Source organism: Phyllobates terribilis, unplaced genomic scaffold, assembly GCF_046119375.1.
Source record: "Phyllobates terribilis strain yellow unplaced genomic scaffold, ASM4611937v1 Scaffold_8__6_contigs__length_399053987, whole genome shotgun sequence".
In the NCBI taxonomy this organism is placed as follows: domain Eukaryota; kingdom Metazoa; phylum Chordata; class Amphibia; order Anura; family Dendrobatidae; genus Phyllobates; species Phyllobates terribilis.
In genome coordinates this window covers 66,105,900-66,127,460 of record NW_027362768.1, presented here as the reverse complement: position 1 = coordinate 66,127,460, position 21,561 = coordinate 66,105,900, and the positions used below count along the sequence as shown (strand labels likewise).

The following is a 21,561-nucleotide window of genomic DNA, read 5'->3' as shown; positions in this document are numbered from 1 at the left end:
TAGTTAACAAAAAGAATAAAAATCGTAAAAAATAAAAAAAAACCATTATACTTCTGATGGCCCCCGTTCTCCTTATCCGATGGGTCCGGTCTATCCCGGTGTCTCGCGGTTGTCTAAAAGGACCTGCCATGACGTCATTTAGTCATGTGACGGGTCACGCGACCGCTGCCGGCGAGCCAGGATGCATCGCTATGGAGACCGTGAGCCATCGGAAGGTAAGTATAATGTATATTTTTTATTTTATTCTTTTTTTTACAGGTACTATGGTACCCGGGTCTGGAGGAGAGTCTCCTCTTCTCCAGACCCGGGTACCATCTGCACGTTTTTTAAGCGTTTCGGCAGTGGAATTGCGGCTGCGGAAACGCTTAAAAAATGCATAGTGGGCACACAGCCTAACGCTTTCCTTATCATATTATTGTTGATTTTAAGGGGAATCTGTCAGTAGGACAAATCCTTCTAATCCGTCTATATGGGCATGTAGGTCATAGGAAACTGAGTAAAATTATACTTTGATATCTGCAATCTGATGTCTGATCCCAGAGAAATCCACTCTTTTCTTATATATAAATGAACTGTTAAGATTTATGGGTCGGACAAAGATCTGCATGAGAATCTTCCTCCAGAGGTTATTTTAAATAAAAGAGAGCGTTCCCAGTGTTATATGTAATGGCTGTTCTCTGCTCTCCTGATCTTACTGCAGAATTGTGTGTGATTATAACTCACACAGGACTGCAATAAAGTGGTTGTCCAGCCTTGAGCTAAATGTTTCCAGTCACTCTATGAGACAACAGATTTGTATATCCACATAGTCGGCACTGTGCACAGTTACGCTTTTCCTGTGACGGGAGTCGGCGGTCAAGTGACCGCAAGTTTGAAATTTGCATACTTCCGGTCCTATTACAACCAGACGTGTCTGGCCTCGCTCAATGCACTTGCGTTGCGTGAAGCTGTGCATGGCTAGTCGGCAAGTGACCGCATGTATGCAAATTGCATATTAGTGGTCATGCGCCTGACGCTCCCTGCTCAGGCACTAGAGAATCCTCATAGCACACAATGCTGTGAGGCTTCAAAAGTATCACAGTCATATAGGGTGACTGCAGACTTGTGCCCTATGGTCAGACAACCCCTTTATACACATCTGCAGGTGTTCTCTCATATTGCATCAGCTTTCGTCTCACAGGCAGTCAGTGTTTGCTATACAGCAGAGCTGTTAGAGCTGCAGCAAACGTGTTTGTAAGGAGACAAAGTTCAATTCTACTGTTCTGTTATTCACATGTCTCACACTGTTAACGTCCTCTTTTATTAAAAATAAGCTCTGGAGGCATATTCCCATTCAGATCAAAAACCGGCCCATAATTCTAAACAGATCATGTACATATAAGAAAAACGTGGATTTCTCTAGAATAAGGCATCGAATTGCAGATATGAAGGTATCATTTTATTCAGCTTCATATGACCTACATGCTCATGGAGATGGCTTAGGATTGTTGATCCTACTGACAGATTCCCTTTAAGATGTCAAACATAGTGTGTTTCCAGGGAGAAAAATGGAAAATAGATGTACTTACTTGTCTTCTTTCAGGAATCCTGCATTTCCTATGAATAAAAAAAAGAAAAATGTTAAAGTAAAACTTTCATAGAAGAGTAATAAATGAAATGTGTATTCTCATGTCATAAAGTGATGGCATATCTATAAAATAAGTCATCACCTAATGAACATGGTGGTCTGTCCTCTGAGACCACAAATGATCCTCAAAGTGAAGGGATTGTACTGTTGATTTTACCATTTTTCCATGCATATCAACACTTATGACCACCCACTGTGATAGGAACTGAAGCAATGCTGCAAGTTAGTGAATGGGGCCGAATCATCAAGACTGGCATAGCACAAGCTTCTTCATTAAAGAATAGAGATGGCGAATGTTTCAATATTCAATTCGGATTACGATCGCCGAATTTGCAATATTCGACGATTAATTTGTCAAATATTCGTTGAACATTACCGAACGCTAAAGGATTCAATGGGGGGCAAAAAAAAATACATATACAACACCTTGAAATGGGCCCAAAAGCTTCCAAAACACATCAAATTAGGGATAGACCCATGGAATATGCCATCAATTGACCCAGTGTACAAGTACTATAATTATTATTATTATTACAGCGACATTTATTCTGTGGCGCCCGAGCCGGAAGGAAGGATACTACTCGCTGACAGCCATGAGGATGTCCCCTGGATGAGAAGAAGAAGGAGGACAACGCCACCCCGTAGGAGGACAACGTCGCCCCGGAGGAGGACAACGCCGCCCCGAAGGAGGACAACGCCACCCCGTGGGAGGACCAATAACCAACGTCACCCTCCAGGAGGATTCATCTGCTACCGCTGCCAGAAGGCAGGCCACACAGTGCGGAACTGTCCTTTAAACGAGCAGACCCTGGGGCCGAGGGGCGACACCCAGGAGACAATCAAGCAGGCCCATCAAACTGGTACCATCGGTTCGTGGGAGGAAGACCTTTCCTGTCCATTGTGCTGGACGGCATCGCGACACCTGCCCTGCTGGACACTGGATCTCAGGTAAGCATCATGCCAGATGTCCTCTACAAAAGGTTCTGTTCCATAGACGAACTTCGCCCGCCAGCTCCAAACCTTTCCGTGTATGCCTCCAATGGCCTTCCCCTTAACCTAGTTGGGGTTAAGGATGTGGCAGTAAAGGTGGGAATAGTGGAACTGAAGGACCAGGGACTAATTGTAGTAGAGACTAATCCTGATGATACAGACTTGTATATGGTACTTGGCATCAATATTGTCAGTAACTGTTTGGGAGAAGTGTTGTTTTTGCTCCAACAGATGGCCGACACTGCCAAGCCAGGGCAGAGGAGGGTGCTCCAGAAAGAGATCCGAGCCCTTATGTATCAGCAACAGGTAAAGCTATCAGGTGGTGAAATTGGTAATGTACGGGTGACAGACCCGATACCCATTGTGATCCCCCCGATGAGTGAGATGCTGATTTGGTGTAGAGCAGCAATAGGTCTCAAAGGACGGAGCTACCAGGCGGTAGTAGAGCCCCTTAGCTCGGAGCATAGACCTTGACTGCCAGAGGGGTAGTGGATGTACGCAATGGGAGGATGCCCGAACGCCTCCTAAACTATGGGGAGGACGAGGTTAGATTACCACGCTACGCCACTGTTGCCAAACTGCACACAGTAGATAACAACTCCATACACATGGCCTTAACCTCACCAGACGAAGTGGAGGATAATGACCCGGGAACCCAGGTGGAGGATTGGTGTCAACAGCTCCATGTTGGGACAGACACCACTCCTGCCCATCAGAAACAGAGGGTACACCGGATGGTTCAGGAATACGAGAAGGTATTCAGTAAACACCCACTTGACTTTGGGAGGATTAAAGGAGTACAGCACCATATACCCACAGGTGACCATCCACCCATCAAAGAACATTACAGGCCCATACCGCCAGCACACTACCAGAAGGCGAAGGAGATGTTGCACGACATGAAGAAGGCAGGGGTTTAGTAACGGATAGCTGTAGTCCCTGGGCAGCTCCCCTGTTCCTTGTCAGGAAAAAGGATGGAAGCATGAGAATGTGTGTAGATTACAGACAGGTAAATCGCATAACACACAAAGATGCATACCCTTTTCCCCATATAGAGGAATCCCTGGCTGCATTAAAGTCTGCAAATTACTTCTCCACCCTTGACCTCACTAGTGGGTACCGGCAAGTAGCTGTTGCTGAGGAGGATCGGGAGAAGACGGCCTTTACTACCCCGATGGGGCTCTGCGAGTTCAACAGCATGCCGTTTGAACTCTGCAACGCCCCCCGGAACGTTCCAGAGATTGATGGTGTGCTGCCTGGGACACCGCAACTTCGAGACTGTACTGCTATACCTGGATGATGTGATAGTGTACTCCAAAACGTACGAGGACCATTTGAAGCACCTGGCAGAGGTATTTGAGTCACTGTCCCGGTATGGGATGAAGCTGAAGCCCTCCAAGTGCCACCTGCTCAAGCGAAAGGTACAGTACCTGGGGCACATCGTCAGTCCAGGAGGAGTAGCACCGGACCCGGAGAAGGTCACTGCCATCCAGAAATGGCCGGAGCCGAAGAGCCTCAAGGAGGTACGTCAGTTCCTGGGACTAGTTGGGTATTACCGGAGGTTTGTGAAGAACTATACAAAGAAAGCAGTGCCTTTGCAAGATCTCCTGGTAGGACAGTACGGGAGAGGCAGAAACCCCCCGTTCCAGTGGGGTAAGGAGCAAGCTGAATCCTTTGAGGTGATGAAGGAGATCCTGACCGGTGAAGAGATCCTGGCCTACCCTGACTACAGCCAACCGTTCCTGCTGTACACTGATGCCAGCAACGAGGGATTAGGAGCTGTGTTAAGTCAGAAGCAGAATGGCCGAGAGAAGGTGATCGCCTATGCAAGCAGGAATCTCCGCCCGACCGAGAGGAACCCAGAGAACTATAGCAGCTTCAAGTTGGAGTTCCTGGCCCTGGTCTGGGCCATCACCGAGCGGTTCAAGCACTACCTAGCCTCCAGTAAGTTCACTGCCTACACTGAAACCCTCCTGAAGAATCGGTTTTATTGAGTTGGAATGCGGAGTTCCATAGAGAGGTGGTGCCGGGATTGTGGACCCTGTAGCCTCAGAAGAAAAGACTACAACAGCCAGAAAGCACCCCTGCAGTCCATCAAGACAACCCAGCCCCTGGAGATCGTCGCCCTGGATCACGTCAAGCTGTCACCCAGCAGGTCAGGCTACTCGTATGCCCTGACCATGGTGGATCACTACTCCCGGTTCCTGGTGGTAGCCCCCGTCAAGGATCTGATGGCAGAAACTGCAGCAAGGACGTTCCAAGCCTACTTCTGCAGGCCCCATGGATTCCCGGATTAGGTGCTGACGGATCAAGGCCCTGACTTTGAAGCCGAGCTGCTCAAAGAGTTTTGCCACCTGTACGGGTGTAAGAAGATCCGGACTACACGGTACCACCCCCAAACCAATGGGTTATGTGAAAAGATGAATAACATAGTCATCGACCTGTTGAAGACTTTACCGCTAGAAGAAAGAAACCAGTGGCCAGACAAACTACCTGACCTGGTAGATCTGTACAATCACATACCTGTGAGTTCCACCAATTGTACTCCAGCGTACCTCATGAGAGCAAGACCCGGAAAGTTGCCCATGGACCTGGAGCTTGGAGTGGAAGAGCCAGAAGCAGATATGTCCACTGAAGACTGGAATGTGACCCGACAGGAGCAGTACAAAAGAGTACAGGCCTGTGTCGAAGATAGTCTTAATAGAGTGAGAGATAAGCAGGAAGCACAGTACAACAAGAGTGCACCAGCAGAACCCTTGACACCTGGAGAAGTTGTGCTGAAACGAAAGAGAAGAAGCCACAAGCTTGATGACCAGTGGGAAAGGGAACCTTACACTGTGTTGAATTCCAGATTTGACAATAGGAAAACCTGTCTAATTAGCAAAGACGGAGGAAGAACAACTGCAACGGTATCAAGAGACCATCTGAAGTTGTGCCCAAGTCCGCTGAAGCCCCAGGAGGAAGTGCCTCTCACTGTACCAGAGGAGCCTAAGGAAGAAGTACTCCATACTGTCTTAGGAGATTTCCTGGCAGATTGGCCTCAACTGGATGGAGCGGTAATAATACCTGTGATACCCTCTGCCAACAGCCAGAAGACCCTCCACTGCAAGTAAGACCTGTAAGTGCCCCAGAAGAGCCTGCTCAGGAAGAATCCCCGGAAGAAGGATCACCGGTAGAAGCAGAGCCAGTAGGCCCAGTAACCAGTGTACTTGCCAGTCCCGTAGAGAGGTTAAGGCAGTCTTGCAGTCCACCAACCCATAGAGCGAAAAATAGCGCAAGCATCCACACATGCATTCCAGTACTACATAGGTCATCGCGTAGCTCAAAAGGCAAGACCCCAGTCAGGTATAGGGAGTAGATAGAGAAACATTGACAGTGTAAATAGTTACCCAGTAGGGTATTGCATATTGTTTATTGTATAAACTGAAATTAACTATATGTGTTTATTTAATTACCTGTCAGGGTATATATAAAGGACTCGGTGTCTTAGGACTATGAGCAGCCCAAAAACTGTCATGTACATAGTTGCACTCCCTGGAGTGCCCCTTAAGTGATCACGGAACAAAAACCCGTTTGGCGTGGCCGAAGACATGGTCCAGCACCTGGATCACCTATGCCCTGTAGCCACGCCCAGGGCCTACATTGAGGGTTTTCAGGTGGGTCCCTCATGTTCCTTCAACGGTGAAATGGACACCAGGTCACGGGACTTACTGTGACTTAATATTATTTATAATTGTTATTATAGTATTATAATGTTACCTGCAACGTTCAAGAAAAGTGCCTCCCATAAAGGGAAGAAATGTTAACTGTTAACCTGTTTTGCACAAATGCTTCAGTCCAGGAGTACTGAGTTTTACTAGGGGGGAATGTGGCGCCCTGCTGTGCATTGGTGCCACAGAACCCAGAAGGGTGCATGGATGGACTTCTCCACAAGAGGCCCTCACACATTCACACACCTCCACCCTACCACCTCAGTCCAGCAGAGGGAGCCCGTTAGGGATATATATAGGGAGGGTGAAGCCAGGCAGCTCAGTCTTCAGTTAGTTAGTCTCTCAGACACAGAGAGGGACAGAGCTCAGAGTTGAGCTGAGAGCGTGCTGACGCTCAGACAGCAGCGAAGAGGCAGCAAGCTGGCTGCAGTGCTTAGGCGAGCCAAGGCCTAATGGAGGTCAGAAATGGCAGTATTTTCTGAAAAGGTATATGTGATCCGTGTGACGGAGAAAACACAGTTTTAAATACCTGGCCTGTAGGTAACTATTTTGAACAGCAATCTGGTGTCAATTGCTTCACTGGCACACTGAAACAAATTTTTAATGGAGGCCAGAAATGGCAGTATTTTCTGAAAATGTATATGTGATCCATGTGACGGAGAAAACACAATTTTAAATACCTGGCCTGTAGGTAACTATTTTGAACAGCAATCTGGTGTCAATTGCTTCACTGACACACTGAAACAAATTTTTAATGGAGGCCAGAAATGGCAGTATTTTCTGAAAATGTATATGTGATCCGTGTGACGGAGAAAACACAGTTTTAAATATCTGTGCTGTAGGTAACTATTTTGAACAGCAATCTGGTGTCAATTTTGAACAGCAATCTGGTGTCAATTACTTCACTGACACACTGAAACAAATTTTTAATGGAGGCCAGAAATGGCAGTATTTTCTGAAAACGTATATGTGATCCGTGTGACGGACAAACCACAGTTTTAAACAGCTGGATTTTTAGCACTGTAATATGGAAAGGACCTGGCTGTATTCTGCAGCACCAACAAGCAAATGGCGCAGAAAAACTGTGTTCTCTGGATTGATTTTTAAATAAATAATGAGGATTAAGATCCCCAAAAAAATTATTCCTGGCCCTTGAGACCTGGACCTATTTCTACAAATATCTAACAGCAGCAGCAGCAGACAAAACTGGAATGGAGTCTCTTGTCCTATGTGAACTGCAGTCTGCTATATACCCTGCCTGCCTATATACACTGCCTGCTATCTCTGCAGATGGATTAGTCCTCAGAAGGACTGTTTGTTGAGATGGATATGTGTCTCTAATATAGTCTGGTACACGTACACTAACTAGAAACAAGCAAATCTCTCCCTAGCTCAGCAGCACCTCTCCCTACACTGTCTGATTCTGGAGTGACTGTGAAGAGCATGGCAGCGCCATCCTGGCTGCCTCTGGCACTTACTGGGCCCTGAGATTACTTGATGTTGCTGCACAGCTCTGTAAGGGGGTGAGTGACTCATATAAAAGCAAAGTCCTGAGAAGCATGTGTGAATGGAAGCTGCCATCTAGTGACTAGTGTTGAGCCACCCCCGTAGTGTTCGGGTTCGGTTCGGTTGGTCGAACACCGGGATGTTCGAGGAACTGTTCGTCAAACTGTTCGTCGAACACCTTAGAACACCGTCGAACACCGTTAAAACCAATGGCAGGCAAACAAAAACACATAGGAACACATAGAAAACACCTTCAAAGGTGTCCAAAAGCTCACAAACTGCTCAGAAGACGCTTTCTTTAAAAAAGCCGGCCGGCAATTCAGCAGCGGCATACACCGGTACCCGACAATTTAGACATGAAGGAATAGAGCATCACACATAGATTAGATAGATAGAAACATGTCAGTCACATATATATGAAGTACAGTGACAGTGTTGCTTACTGTACTTGTCATTTAGTATAAAGGATTTATTAAAAAATATAATAGTGTTTTCGTGCACCGTCTCTTTAAAAAAGCCGGCCGGCAATTCAGCAGCGGTACCCGACAATTTATAACAGACAGAATAGAGCTTCACACATAGATTAGATAGATAGAAACATGTCAGTCACATATATATGAAGTACTGTGACAGTGTTGCTTACTGTACTTGTCATTTACTGCAAAGGATTTATTAAAAAAAATATTAGTGTTTTCATGCACCGTCTCTTTAAAAAAGCCGGCCGGCAATTCAGCATCTGTACCCGACAATTTAGAATAGAAGGAATAGAGCATCACACATAGATTAGATAGATAGAAACATGTCAGTCACATATATATGAAGTACAGTGACAGTGTTGCTTACTGTAATTGTCATTTAGTGTAAAGGATTTATCAAAAAAAAAATAGTGTTTTCATGCACCGTCTCTTTAAAAAAGCCGGCCGGCAATTCAGCATCTGTACCCGACAATTTATAACAGACAGAATAGAGCATCACACATAGATTAGATAGATAGAAACATGTCAGTCACATATATAATAAGTACAGTGATAGTGTTGGTTACTGTACTTGTCATTTAGTATTAAAATAAAGGATTTATTATTAAAAAAAATTGGCGTGGGGTTCCCCGTAATTTTAGTCTCTAGTGGAGGTTAAGCAGACAGCTGGGGCAGATGTTTGAAGCCTGGGAAGGGGGTAATACCCACGGAGCTTCCCAGGCTACTAATATCAGCCCCCAGCTGAATACCTAGCCTTTACTAGCTATTAAAATGGGGGACCCCCCCCAAAAAAATGACGTGGGGTCCCCCCTAATTTAATAGCTAGCAAAGGCTAGGCAGACAGCTGGGGGCTGATATTAATAGCCCAGGAAGGGAGCCATGAATATTGGCCCCCTCCCAGGCTAGAAACACCAGCCGTCAGCCGCCCCAGAAATGGCGCATCCATAGGATGTGCCAATTCTGGCACTTAGCCTCGCTCTTCCACGCTGCCCTGGTGCGGTGGCAGGGGGTAATAGGGTTGGGGTTGATGTCAGCTTATAATGCCAGCTGACATCAAGCCCAGGTTAGTAATGGAGAGGCGTCTATAAGACACCCCCATTACTAACCCCATAGTCAAAGTTAAAAAAAAACACAAACACCCAGAATAAAGTCCTTTAATTGAAATAAAGACACAATTCTTTATTGTTCTAAATTAAACCATACTTACCATCACGCCCATTCCAGCTGAAGCCAACGATCTCCTGCAATAAAAGAAAAATAATAAAGCAACCTCATCCTTACCTTTCCATGGTTCCCAGGACAGCTTCAGCTCTGCTACATCGAGATGACAGGCTGGACCGCAGCAGAACGCTGCCATCCAGCCTGTCATCCCGCAGACACTGAGAAGCGCAGGCATGCTTGCGCTCTGCAGTGTCTGGCTGTGACGGCATCCAGATGAGCCGACAATGAACTCGGCTCACCTCATGTACGTCACTGACAGCGTGGGAAAATTCTCCTGCACTCAGCACTTCAGCGTGAGAATTTTCCCACGCTGTCAGTGACGTGCATGAGGTGAGCCGAGTTCATTGGACATGACCTCGGCTCATCTGGATGCCGTCACAGCCAGACACTGAGTAGCGCAAGCATGCCTGCGCTTCTCAGTGTCTGCGGGATGACAGGCTGGATGGCAGCGTTCTGCTGCGGTCCAGCCTGTCATCTCGATGTAGCAGAGCTGAAGCTGTCGTGGGAGCCATGGAAAGGTAAGGATGATGTTGCTTTATTATTTTACTTTTATTGCAGGAGATCATTGGCTTCAGCTGGAATGGGCGTGGCGGTAAGTATGGTTTAATTTAGAACAATAAAGAATTGTGTGTTTATTTCAATTAAAGGACTTTTTTCTGGGTGTTTGTGTTTTTTTTAAATACCTTACTAGAAATTCATGGTGGTCATGTCTAATATTGGCGTGACCCCATGAATTTCGGGCTTAGGGCCAGCTGATAATGCCAAGCTGGCCTTAACCCCTTTATTACCCAGTGAGCCACCGCACCAGGGCCCTGGATGAGTTGGGTACAGCGCCAGAAGATGGCGCTTCTATGAACGCGCCATTTTCCGGGGCGGCTGCGGACTGCAATTTGCAGCGGGTGGGGCCCAGAAAGCTTGGGCCTCCCTGCGCTGCATATTCCAGCCCCCAGCTGCCTAGTTGTACCTGGCTGGACACAAAAATAGGGCGAAGCTCCACGTATTTTTTTTTTAAATTCATGAAATTCATGGAATAATTAAGAAAAAAAGGGCTTCCCTACATTGTTGTGTCCGGCTAGGTACAAATAGGCAGCTGGTGGTTGGGAGCAGCCCGTTCCTGCCTGCTGTACCTGACTGGACACAAATATAGGGCGAAGCCCCACATCAATTTTTTTTTCATTATTTCATGAATTTCCTGAAATAATTAAAAAAAAATTGACGTGGGGCTTCGCCCTATATTTGTGTCCAGTCAGGTACAGCAGGCAGGAACGGGCTGCCCCCAACCACCAGCTGCCTATTTGTACCTGGCCAGACACAACAATATAGGGAAGCCCTTTATTAAAAAAATTATTTCATGAAATAATTAAAAAAAAATTGACGTGGGGCTTCGCCCTATATTTGTGTCCAGTCAGGTACAGCAGGCAGGAACGGGCTGCCCCCAACCACCAGCTGCCTATTTGTACCTGGCCAGACACAACAATATAGGGAAGCCCTTTATTAAAAAAATTATTTCATGAAATAATTAAAAAAAAATTGACGTGGGGCTTCGCACTATATTTGTGTCCAGCCAGGTACAGCAGGCAGGGACGGGCTGCCCCCAACCACCAGCTGCCTATTTGTACCTGGTTGGACACAACAATATAGGGAAGCCCTTTTTTTCTTAATTATTCCATGAATTTCATGAAATAATTTAAAAAAAAAATGCGTGGGGCTTCGCCCTATTTTTGTGCCCAGCCAGGTACAACTAGGCAGCTGGGAGCTGGAATCCGCAGCGCAGGGAGGCCCAAGATTTCTGGGCCCCACCCGCTGCAAATTGCAGTCCGCAGCCGCCCCAGAAAATGGCGCGTTTATAGAAGCGCCATCTTCTGGCGCTGTACCCAACTCATCCAGGGCCCTGGTGCGGTGGCTCACTGGGTAATAAAGGGGTTAAGGCCAGCTTGGCATTATCAGCTGGCCCTAAGCCCGAAATTCATGGGGTCACGCCAATATTAGACATAACCACCATGAATTTCTAGTAAAGTATTTAAAAAAGCACAACACCCAGAATAAAGTCCTTTAATTGAAATAAACACACAATTCTTTATTGTTCTAAATTAAACCATACTTACCGTCACGCCCATTCCAGCTGAAGCCAACGATCTCCTGCAATAAAAGAAAAATAATAAAGCAACCTCATCCTTACCTTTCCATGGTTCCCACGACAGCTTCAGCTCTGCTACATCGAGATAACAGGCTGGACCGCAGCAGAACGCTGCCATCCAGCCTGTCATCCCGCGGACACTGAGAAGCGCAGGCATGCTTGCGCTCCTCAGTGTCTCGCTGTGACGGCATAAAGATGAGACAAGTTCATGTCCAATGAACTCGGCGCACCTCATGCACGTCACTGACAGCGTGGGAAAATTCTCCTGCACTCAGCGCTACAGCGTGAGAATTCTCCCACGCTGTCAGTGACGTGCATGAGGTGAGCTCATTCATGTCCAATGAACTCAGCTGACCTCATGTACGTCACTGACAGCGTGGGAGAATTCTCACGCTGAAGTGCTGAGTGCAGGAGAATTCTCCCACGCTGTCAGTGACGTGCATGAGGTGCGCCGAGTTCATTGGACATGAACTCGTCTCATCTTTATGCCGTCACAGCCAGACACTGCAGAGCGCAAGCATGCCTGCGCTTCTCAGTGTCTGCGGGATGACAGGCTGGATGGCAGCGTTCTGCTGTGGTCCAGCCTGTTATCTCGATGTAGCAGAGCTGAAGCTGTCGTGGGAACCATGGAAAGGTAAGGATGAGGTTGCTTTATTATTTTTCTTTTATTGCAGGAGATCGTTGGCTTCAGCTGGAATGGGCGTGATGGTAAGTATGGTTTAATTTAGAACAATAAAGGAATGTGTCTTTATTTCAATTAAAGGACTTTATTCTGGGTGTTTGTGTTTTCTTTTAACTTTGACTATGGGGTTAGTAATGGGGGTGTCTTATAGACGCCTCTCCATTACTAACCTGGGCTTGATGTCAGCTGGCATTATAAGCTGACATCAACCCCAACCCTATTACCCCACTGCCACCGCTGCAGGGCAGTGGGAAGAGCGAGGCTAAGTGCCAGAATTGGCGCATCCTAAGGATGCGCCATTTCTGGGGCGGCTGACGGCTGGTGTTTCTAGCCTGGGAGGGGGCCAATATTCATGGAACCCTTCCTGGGCTATTAATATCAGCCCCCAGCTGTCTGCCTAGCCTTTAATAGCTATTAAAATAGGGGGGACCCCACGTCATTTTTTTGGGGGGTCCCCCATTTTAATAGCTAGTAAAGGCTAGGTATTCCGCTGGGGGCTGATATTAGTAGCCTGGGAAGCTCCGTGGGTATTACCCCCTTCCCAGGCTTCAAAAATCTGCCCCAGCCATCTGCTTAACCTCCGCTAGAGCCTAAAATTATGGGGATCCCCACGCCAATTTTTTTTTAAATAAATCCTTTATTTTAACACTAAATGACAAGTACAGTAATCAACACTGTCACTGTACTTATTATAAATGTGACTGACATGTTTCTATCTATCTAATCTATGTGTGATTCTCTATTCCTTCTATTCTAAATTGTTGGGTACAGATGCTGAATTGCCGGCCGGCTTTTTTAAAGAGACGGTGCACGAAAACACTATTATTTTTTTTTAATAAATCCTTTACACTAAATGACAAGTACAGTAAGCAACACTGTCACTGTACTTCATATATATGTGACTGACATGTTTCTATCTACCTAATCTATGTGTGATTCTCTATTCCTTCTATTCTAAATTGTTGGGTACAGATGCTGAATTGCCGGCTGGCTTTTTTAAAGAGATGGTGCATGAAAACACTATTATTTTTTTTAATAAATCCTTTACTCTAAATGACAAGTACAGTAATCAACACTGTCTCTGTACTTCATATATATGTGACTGACATGTTTCTATCTATCTAATCTATGTGTGAAGCTCTATTCTGTCTGTTATAAATTGTCAGGTACCGCTGCTGAATTGCCGGCCGGCTTTTTTAAAGAGACGGTGCATGAAAACACTATTATTTTTTTGATAAATCCTTTACACTAAATGACAAGTACAGTAAGCAACACTGTCACTGTACTTCATATATATGTGACTGACATGTTTCTATCTATCTAATCTATGTGTGAAGCTCTATTCTTTCGGTTCTAAATTGTCGGGTACCGGTGTATGCCGCTGATGAATTGCCGGCTTTTCATGTTTCACTGTTGGCACTGTTCCCATCGATTTGGGCAATGACTGTAATGCCACAACCACCATGGCTGTGGCATTACAGTGAGTGGCAGACAATCCCTGCATGATTGGTGCTCTAAATAGCGCCAGACATGCAGGACACGCTTTTGGTGCACGAACAGTTATCGAACATAACCTCGAACAGCCGAATTTTTTGCAAATCGTTCGGGTTCGTCGAACAACTCGAACACCGCCCAAAACAGCTCGAATTTGAGATTGGCGAACAGTTCTAGTCGAACACCGCTCATCTCTACTAGTGACCATAGACAATAGGTAACCAAAGACAAAAAATCACTTAATAGGTGCAGAGAAGGACTGCTTCTGAGTCTGCATTTTCTGTACCACTGCATTCTCGCACCTGTCTACAATGCACATCATGATGTCACAGGGCCTAGTATAAGCATGAGGCATCAAGTAAGCTGGGCCGAGGATGTCGTGCACAAAAGTGAAGTCCGGCTGCCATGTAGGACCAGCCTGCACACTGCCACAGACAGTAAAAAGTAGCAATTGAATTTGTGCTATTAGTAATAGTGAATTAACAATGATAATTTCCTATGGCTCTTACTGCTCTTATAGTAAGAAAAAACCTTCTGTGTTAGAAACTTTCTTTGCTCCATTGACATAGTTACTATGCGTTGGCTCTAAAATGTCACAAAAACTGGTTAAAGACAAAATTAAAGAGTATTTTTTTTTATTCTGCGCCAAATTTATGAACAGTTTATCATCTTACAACCTTGAATAGCTACAGTTCCACATTACTGTATATTCCAGTGCTATTGACGAGAAATTAAAATGTTTGTACTTACTATAAAATCTAATTCTTATTGAATACACTAGATGACACAGAACCCATCCAGCAGGGCCACTTCTGCCTTGAGGGGAGATGAGCATTTCACCACGGAGAGCGATGTCTCTTAGTGAGCAGTAAAATGCCAACACCTTAAATACAAACCTAAAAACTCATTGACAAGTACTGTACCTGTCAATGAGTTTTTAGGTTTGTATTTAAGGTGTTGGCATTTTGCTGCTCACTAAGAGACATCGCTCTCCACGGTGAAATGCTCATCTCCCCTCAAGGCAGAAGTGGCCCTGCTGGATGGGTTCTGTGTCATCTAGTGTAGTCAATAAGAAATAGATTTTATAGTAAGTACAAACATTTTAATTTCTCGTCAATAGCACTGGAATATACAGTAATGTGGAACCGTAGCTATTCAAGGTTGTAAGATGATAAATAAACGGTTCATAAATTTGGCGCAGAATAAAAAAAAATACTCTTTAATTTTGTCTTTAACCAGTTTTTGTGACATTTTAGAGCCAATGCATAGTAACTATGACAATGGAGCAAAGAAAATAATGAAAAATCTTTAAATGAGAAGGTGTGTCCAAACTTTTGGTCTGTACTGTATATCTATCATGGAGCAGGTCGGGTGTGTGGACCCAGCTCAGGAGCTGGGCTTGGCCCACAAGAGGGCAGATGCTGGCCCAGGACTTGTCCTTTCCTCTTTGTCCTCAGGCAGCACATATGGGAAATTTTGACCCCTGCCTTTGTCCTAGTACCGCCCACCTAACAAACAATTAACCAATTATGTTAGAGTACATAGTATTTAAAGCACTCCCTACAATCCTCCCATATGTAAACATAATAGACGCAGGATAAAATAATTTAGTGGGTGGTTTGCAAGTGCTGCCTTCGGACTCGAAGAAAATAAAATTACAGCTAAAATTTTTACTTTCCTCTTTGTTATCAGGCAGCAAATATGGGATCTGACTATCTGCAAAAACAAGAGTGGAAAGTAATATTTTAGGTAACCAATTTTCCCAATATACTGAAATACTGTGGAATTACAACATATAGCATAAATGATCAGATAATGGCAGTTTCAAGTCCAATAAGACTACTTAAAAAAACTAAAGTAAAAATCTAAAAATTTAAATCAGCCTTTTTACCCTATTAAAAATAAAGGAAATAGAAAAATAAACATATTTGATATCACTCCATCTGTAATAATAATTATTCCGTATGGTAAATGCTGTAAAGAAAAAAAATCTAAACACTCGAAATGTGATTTTTTTTATGGCCTCACCTTCCTAAAAAATGCAATAAAAAGCTATCAAAGTATTGTATATGCACAAAAATAGTATCAGTAAAATAATCGGTTTACTGCGCAAAAAATAAGTCCTCATACAGCTCCATTGACCAAAAAAATAAAAATGTTACAGTTGTGGAAAAATGTCAACACAGAACAAAATCACCACTAAAATAAAAAAAATCTATGCAAGTTTGGTATAGCCATAATCATATTGACCTGGAGAGTCATGATGACAGGTCTTTTTTAAAATACAAAGAATGCTGTAAAAAACAAAACTCAAAAGACAATGGCAGAATTGCATTTATTCACTGCCAGTTTATTTTGCATTTTGTCGCCATTTCAATTTTTTTGGCTCTGGCAGCAGGGAAGATGGATCCGGGCCTGCCCCCTCTTCTTATGTGTTACCTTCCAAGAGTCAGTTCTAATTTCCTTTGGCTATTGTTCACTTTCCCAGGTTCAGGAGATGATGTTTCCTGGCTGTTACATATTTATTACAACTTCTTTCTCTTCTCTTCTGCTTTTGGCACTAAACTGAGCTGCATTCTAACTGATTAGAGGGTATAGCCCACTTGTCAGAACCAACACTTTATTTCTACCTAGTACCAGCCTCATAATGGCAGAGCCTAGATCCATGGTACTGTGTCCTCCAATGTAGTCAATGAGTCATTGTGATGCTGCAACAGAGGTGCCAATGTACATGTAAATTCATGCACCAATAATAATTTAACAAAAACAAGCAATTAGCAAAAATAACATTTTCATTTGCACTAAATGTGTGGATTATATTTTGTGAAAGGTAATTATTTTAAAAGAGTTTTTAAAAAATTCACTTACTTTTCTTACAATAGTGCTTTATTCCAAATGCCATTGATGTCCCAGAGAGCATTAGCCCCAAACTTGTAAGAGTATAAGCTATCGTGTGTGCCTGTTTTTGGTTTTCCAGAGAAACATTCTGAGCTACAAAGAGAGAAAAACAATCTTAAAGGGACACTTCCATCAATTTTTTTTATATATTAGCAATATGCAATAAGTTTATGTAATTTAAATAAAATATTTGTTTTGTTTATTTTACATAAAGAACACTATGTCCAGTGTTGCTTCTCTGATGTTCTCTCTGTGCTCCAAGAAGCATCATTGCGAGACTGACTTAAAGGATTTGTGCCAAGTTTTGAAGTTATCCCCTATCCATACAATTGGGAATATTTCCAAATTGCTTGGGTCTCCACTGATATTGAAAATGGGGCTCTAAATAGCCCCATTAGAATGAAGTGGAAATCAAGTGACGCACCCCCAGGGGCTGTGGAATACTCGGCACCGGGCCAGGCGATTCTTTTAGGATGGTCACGGTGGCGACACCCGGTCCATGGCCCCGGGCGGTCAATAACAGAGAGGAATAAATTTTTGGGGATAAAGTCTTGTGACGCCACCCGTGGTATGCGGCTATAGGTGGCCACCGCTGCTGTTCAGATCCACTGGGGCCATTGGTGACGCAGCACTCCACAGGTAGAGCTAGGCCCCAGGGCAGTTAAAGAGGTTTCTTTGTTGTTGGTGTAGCGCAAGGTAGGTGACGCAGCAATTAAGTCAAGGACACAGCGGGATGCAGTCTTCAAGTTTTCACAGTTCTTATGATGTTCCAGGTTACAACTGCTAGCAGGTTATAACAGCCCACCGAGTCCTGTGTCCTCCGGGGAAGTGATCCAGCCAATTCTCAGATAATTTGTGTGCACTTGATTAGGACCCCCTTCTTGTGTACATTTCCTGGGTCGTCTCTCTCTGCACTGGCTCTCGCCCTGCTGCCCTGCGCCTCACACACAGTGTCCTGAACCAGTGGCCGCAGGCCTTGTCAGGCGACTTCCTCTCTGTCCCCTTGGTCCTATATGACCACCTTTTCAGCAAATGTGTGTGATTTTGGCTACGACACTTAGAGATACCGCAGCCTCCTGTTTGCTAGCTGAGTCTTGTAGTCCTCCACTAGTCTGGGGCCGGTCTCCTACTGCGACCTGATCCCTTCTCCCGACTACGGTAGGCGTGAATTCGGGCGCACTGTTGGACTCCGCACTTCCCGTGCCCCTAAGATCGCTTCTCTGTCTCTGGAGCACTTCTCTGACTCCCTCGCTCCTCTCGTTCTCTCTCCTACTGGGCCCTCACTCTGTCTGGACCTTACTCCTCAATGGTCCTCACTCACTGGGCCCTTCTAGATGTTTCTACCTGTCTTTTTATACTGTCTGTTGTAACATACCTGGCGGCGTCCTTGCATGGTGGTCCATCTCCCACTGTGCAAGAGCGCGCACTTGATCTCCAGTCCAGAATGTCTCTCTGGCTTCCCTCCTTGCTGTCTGTTTGTCTGTTTTGGCTGCATAGGGCGACGCCCGCTGAACTTCCTGTTTCTTGTACCTGCTGCGGACACGCCCCTGTTGCACCTTCAGCCTATTGCTGTCCATCTTTAGGTATTTATACCACCTTCTTCCTCAAGATGGCGCCTGAGCATTGTGTCCTGTCAGTCGGCTTTTTGTCTCTGACATGCCATGTCCTATCCTGTTTTCCTGCCTGTTTTCCAGTTCTGTGTCTGAACTGTGGTCTGTTCTTGTGAACACGCTTCTTGCCTGTTCTTTCGCCTTCTAGGGGCCGTATTCCTAGATCTGCCTGTCTGTACCTTGCGGTATCTGTTCCCGTCTGAACAGAGTCCTGTTTGTGTCTCTGCCTTGCGGTATCTGTTCCCGTCTGAACAGAGTCCTGTTTGTGTCCCTGCCTTTCGGTATCTGTTCCTGTCTGAACTGAGTCCTGTCTATTTCTCCTGTCTTGCAGTATCAGTTCCCGTGTCTGAACTGAGTCCTGTCTATGTCTCCTGCCTTGCGGTATCAGTTCCCGTGTCTGAACTGAGTCCTGTCTGTGTACTCTTGCCTGCTGCCTTTCCTGGAGGCTGTATTTCCAGGCCTGTCTGAACATGCTCCGAGCCTGTTCCTCCCGCCTTCTAGGGGCCGATTACCTAGATCCGTTCCTGTATCTTGTCTGTCCTGTCTGAACACGCTCCTTGCCTGTTCGTCCCGCCTCTCTGGGGGCCGTATTCCCAGACCCGCTCCTGTATCCCGCTGCAGTGTCGGTCTCTTCCGTACACTCAGTTCCAGTCTGAACTCTCTCCTATCCTTTACCTGTTTTGCCTCTATGTCCGTTCCTTTCCTTTTTCTGCAGAGTCTGTACTCGTACCTAACTCCTGCTTGTTGTCTCTGTACTCCCGTTTGTGAGTTTGTGGTCCACTTGCTACTTCACTGCAAATACCCTGTGGGTATCTGGCTCTGCCTTTCCCTTCCTGTCTGTTCCGTGTGAACAGAGCCCTGTCCGTCCTGCTCTGACTCCTTGCTCACTGCTCCGGCAGCCTTGCTCCGCTCTGACCCTTTTGCTCACTGCTCCGGCAGCCTTGCTCCGCTCTGACCCTTTTGCTCACTGCTCCGGCAGTCCTGTCCTGCCCTGCTTCTGCCCGCTGCTCCGGCAGTCCTGTCCTGCCCTGCTTCTGCCCGCTGCTCCGGCAGTCCTGTCCTGCCCTGCTTCTGCCCGCTGCTCCGGCAGTCCTGTCCTGCCCTGCTTCTGCCCGCTGCTCCGGCAGTCCTGTCCTGCCCTGCTTCTGCCCGCTGCTCCGGCAGTCCTGTCCTGCCCTGCTTCTGCCCGCTGCTCCGGCAGTCCTGTCCTGCCCTGCTTCTGCCCGCTGCTCCGGCAGTCCTGTCCTGCCCTGCTTCTGCCCGCTGCTCCGGCAGTCCTGTCCTGCCCTGCTTGTGCTCGCTGCTCCTGCAGCCCCGTCCTGCTCTGTTCTTGCCCACCGCTTCGGGCGTTCCCTCTCTGCTGTGGTTGTCTACCGCATCTGCGGTTCTGTGACCCAGTCTGTACTGGGTCTTAACCTTTCTGTGCTCCAGCCCGTCCTTTCGGCCAGTACCTCCCTGCCTGCATACTCGCCTGTATCCACCCATCTGCATACCTGCCGTGTTTGCTTACATCCACCAGTCTGTGCCAGCCTAACCTGCCTGTTCCAGTAATCCCAGTGTGGGTCAACCCCCGTGTCCGGAGTTTGACCTGGAGTAGCACCTGGTCCCTCTGCCCGGTTTCTCCCTGGTGCACTGGCGTCGCATGCCGTCGTGCCACCTTGGTCGGATCGGCCAGATACTTAGTCACGCCCCTCCAGGCACTCTCCGGTCCATGGTCCAGTGGAACCACAAGACCCGCACACGCCAGTCAGTCCGGGCGTGTGCATAACATCTGTCATGTGACCCACGTCACTAACTGTCACTCTACGTGGTCCCCTCTACCTTCAGTCCTTCCTTGTGTGCTCCCCTAAACTACTTCCTCCACCCACCTCTTCTACCTAGTTCCCTCCTCCAGACAGGGACAGGGACTGTGGTCTCCCTCAGGAGCAATCTCGCCCTTCCCTACTGGAGTGATGTAGTGTTGGATGTGGGTGTGTGGGTCCCGGGTAGTGCTCCCTCCTTACCCGAGAGTGGGGTACCACACCTCTGGCTGAGGCGCATTACCTCTGTGGCGACTGGACCCGCAGGGGCACCACACAAGCATCCACAACTCCCCTCCATTCATTCTCCACGGGACTTACAGAGATAGCCAAGCGCTGTACTTGGCTTTTCCGGCAGTCGTATAGAGAATGAATGAAGCAGAGGTGCACATGCTTGACCTCCACTTCAATCAAATGGGGCTGACTGAGAGCCCCATTGTTGTGATTGGTGGGAGTCCCAGTGACTTGTATCTCCTATCTGATGGATTGAGGATGACTTCAAAATTTTAAACAAATATTTTAACTTTCAGGGGACAACTTTGGCAGGCATGCAGTGGTGACTATCAGAGCACCACACATTCACAATTAATACAAGACACAGATGCCATCGTCACAGTATGGGTATGAGAAACAGAGAGGAACATGCCCTAAGCACTTCTGAGGATGCACCCATCTCATTCTCCTAGTCACCTGATCCCTCTTTAGCATGGGACTATTGAATTGGCACCCCTGGTAACACCTTGTGCTCCACTGCCTTATATTAAAATCCTGCAAGGTGCTCTTTTACAATCCTTAGTCGCAGTTCCTATGCACTGTAATAGTGCCGATCATGATGATGGCACAGATTTTGCACTCACCCCCTTCAGAATAATAAGAGAATGATCATCACTATTAGGGAAAGTGCAAATGGCTGTAGTATCGGTCCAAGTGCGATCCAACAAAACATTGGATCGCACCCGGACCAATGATATTTTATTAGGTTATGCACATGTCCAATTTTTTCCTCAGACAGAGTCTGTCCAAGGAAGACAAATCTCTGAATGTCTCAGTTTGTTCCGATATTCGGATTGCACTCTGTCATGCATGTCAATAAGTCCGTGGGGAACATCAGACTACTCTCTAATGACATCTAAGTGCAGCCAAATTTCCATGCACAGACCCAATGGAGAAGATGGAGAGATATTGTTCTCCATCTTCTTCTCACAGTGTGCTTCAATTCTATGCTGACACTGTGATCCAACTCTGATCAGAGTTGGATCAGAGTGTCTTTTGCATAATCGGCCCCATTCTCTCAAATGAGACAATCTACGGCCAACTGCATGAGCCCCTAAAGTGCAATGAAATACAGGAACTCGTTATAAACTGCTGCTATGCACAATCACCATATACCTCAGCTACGCATTGTTTTTTT

General features: G+C 46.2%; 1 protein-coding gene across 3 annotated transcripts in view; it reads right to left on the bottom strand.

Moving 5' to 3' along the window:
- LOC141156717 (E-selectin-like) overlaps positions 1–21,561 on the bottom strand; it is a 1,180,370-nt gene that overhangs the window by 289,710 nt on the left and 869,099 nt on the right. For 2 of the 3 annotated variants that reach the window (XM_073643013.1, XM_073643011.1), the window contains 2 exons: positions 16,712–16,834; positions 1,569–1,596 (listed from right to left, as the gene is read on the bottom strand). In XM_073643013.1, the coding sequence (XP_073499114.1) occupies positions 1,569–1,596; positions 16,712–16,834 (151 nt within the window). The remainder of the gene's footprint in view (positions 1–1,568; positions 1,597–16,711; positions 16,835–21,561) is intronic. The other variant, XM_073643012.1, reaches the window with a different exon arrangement.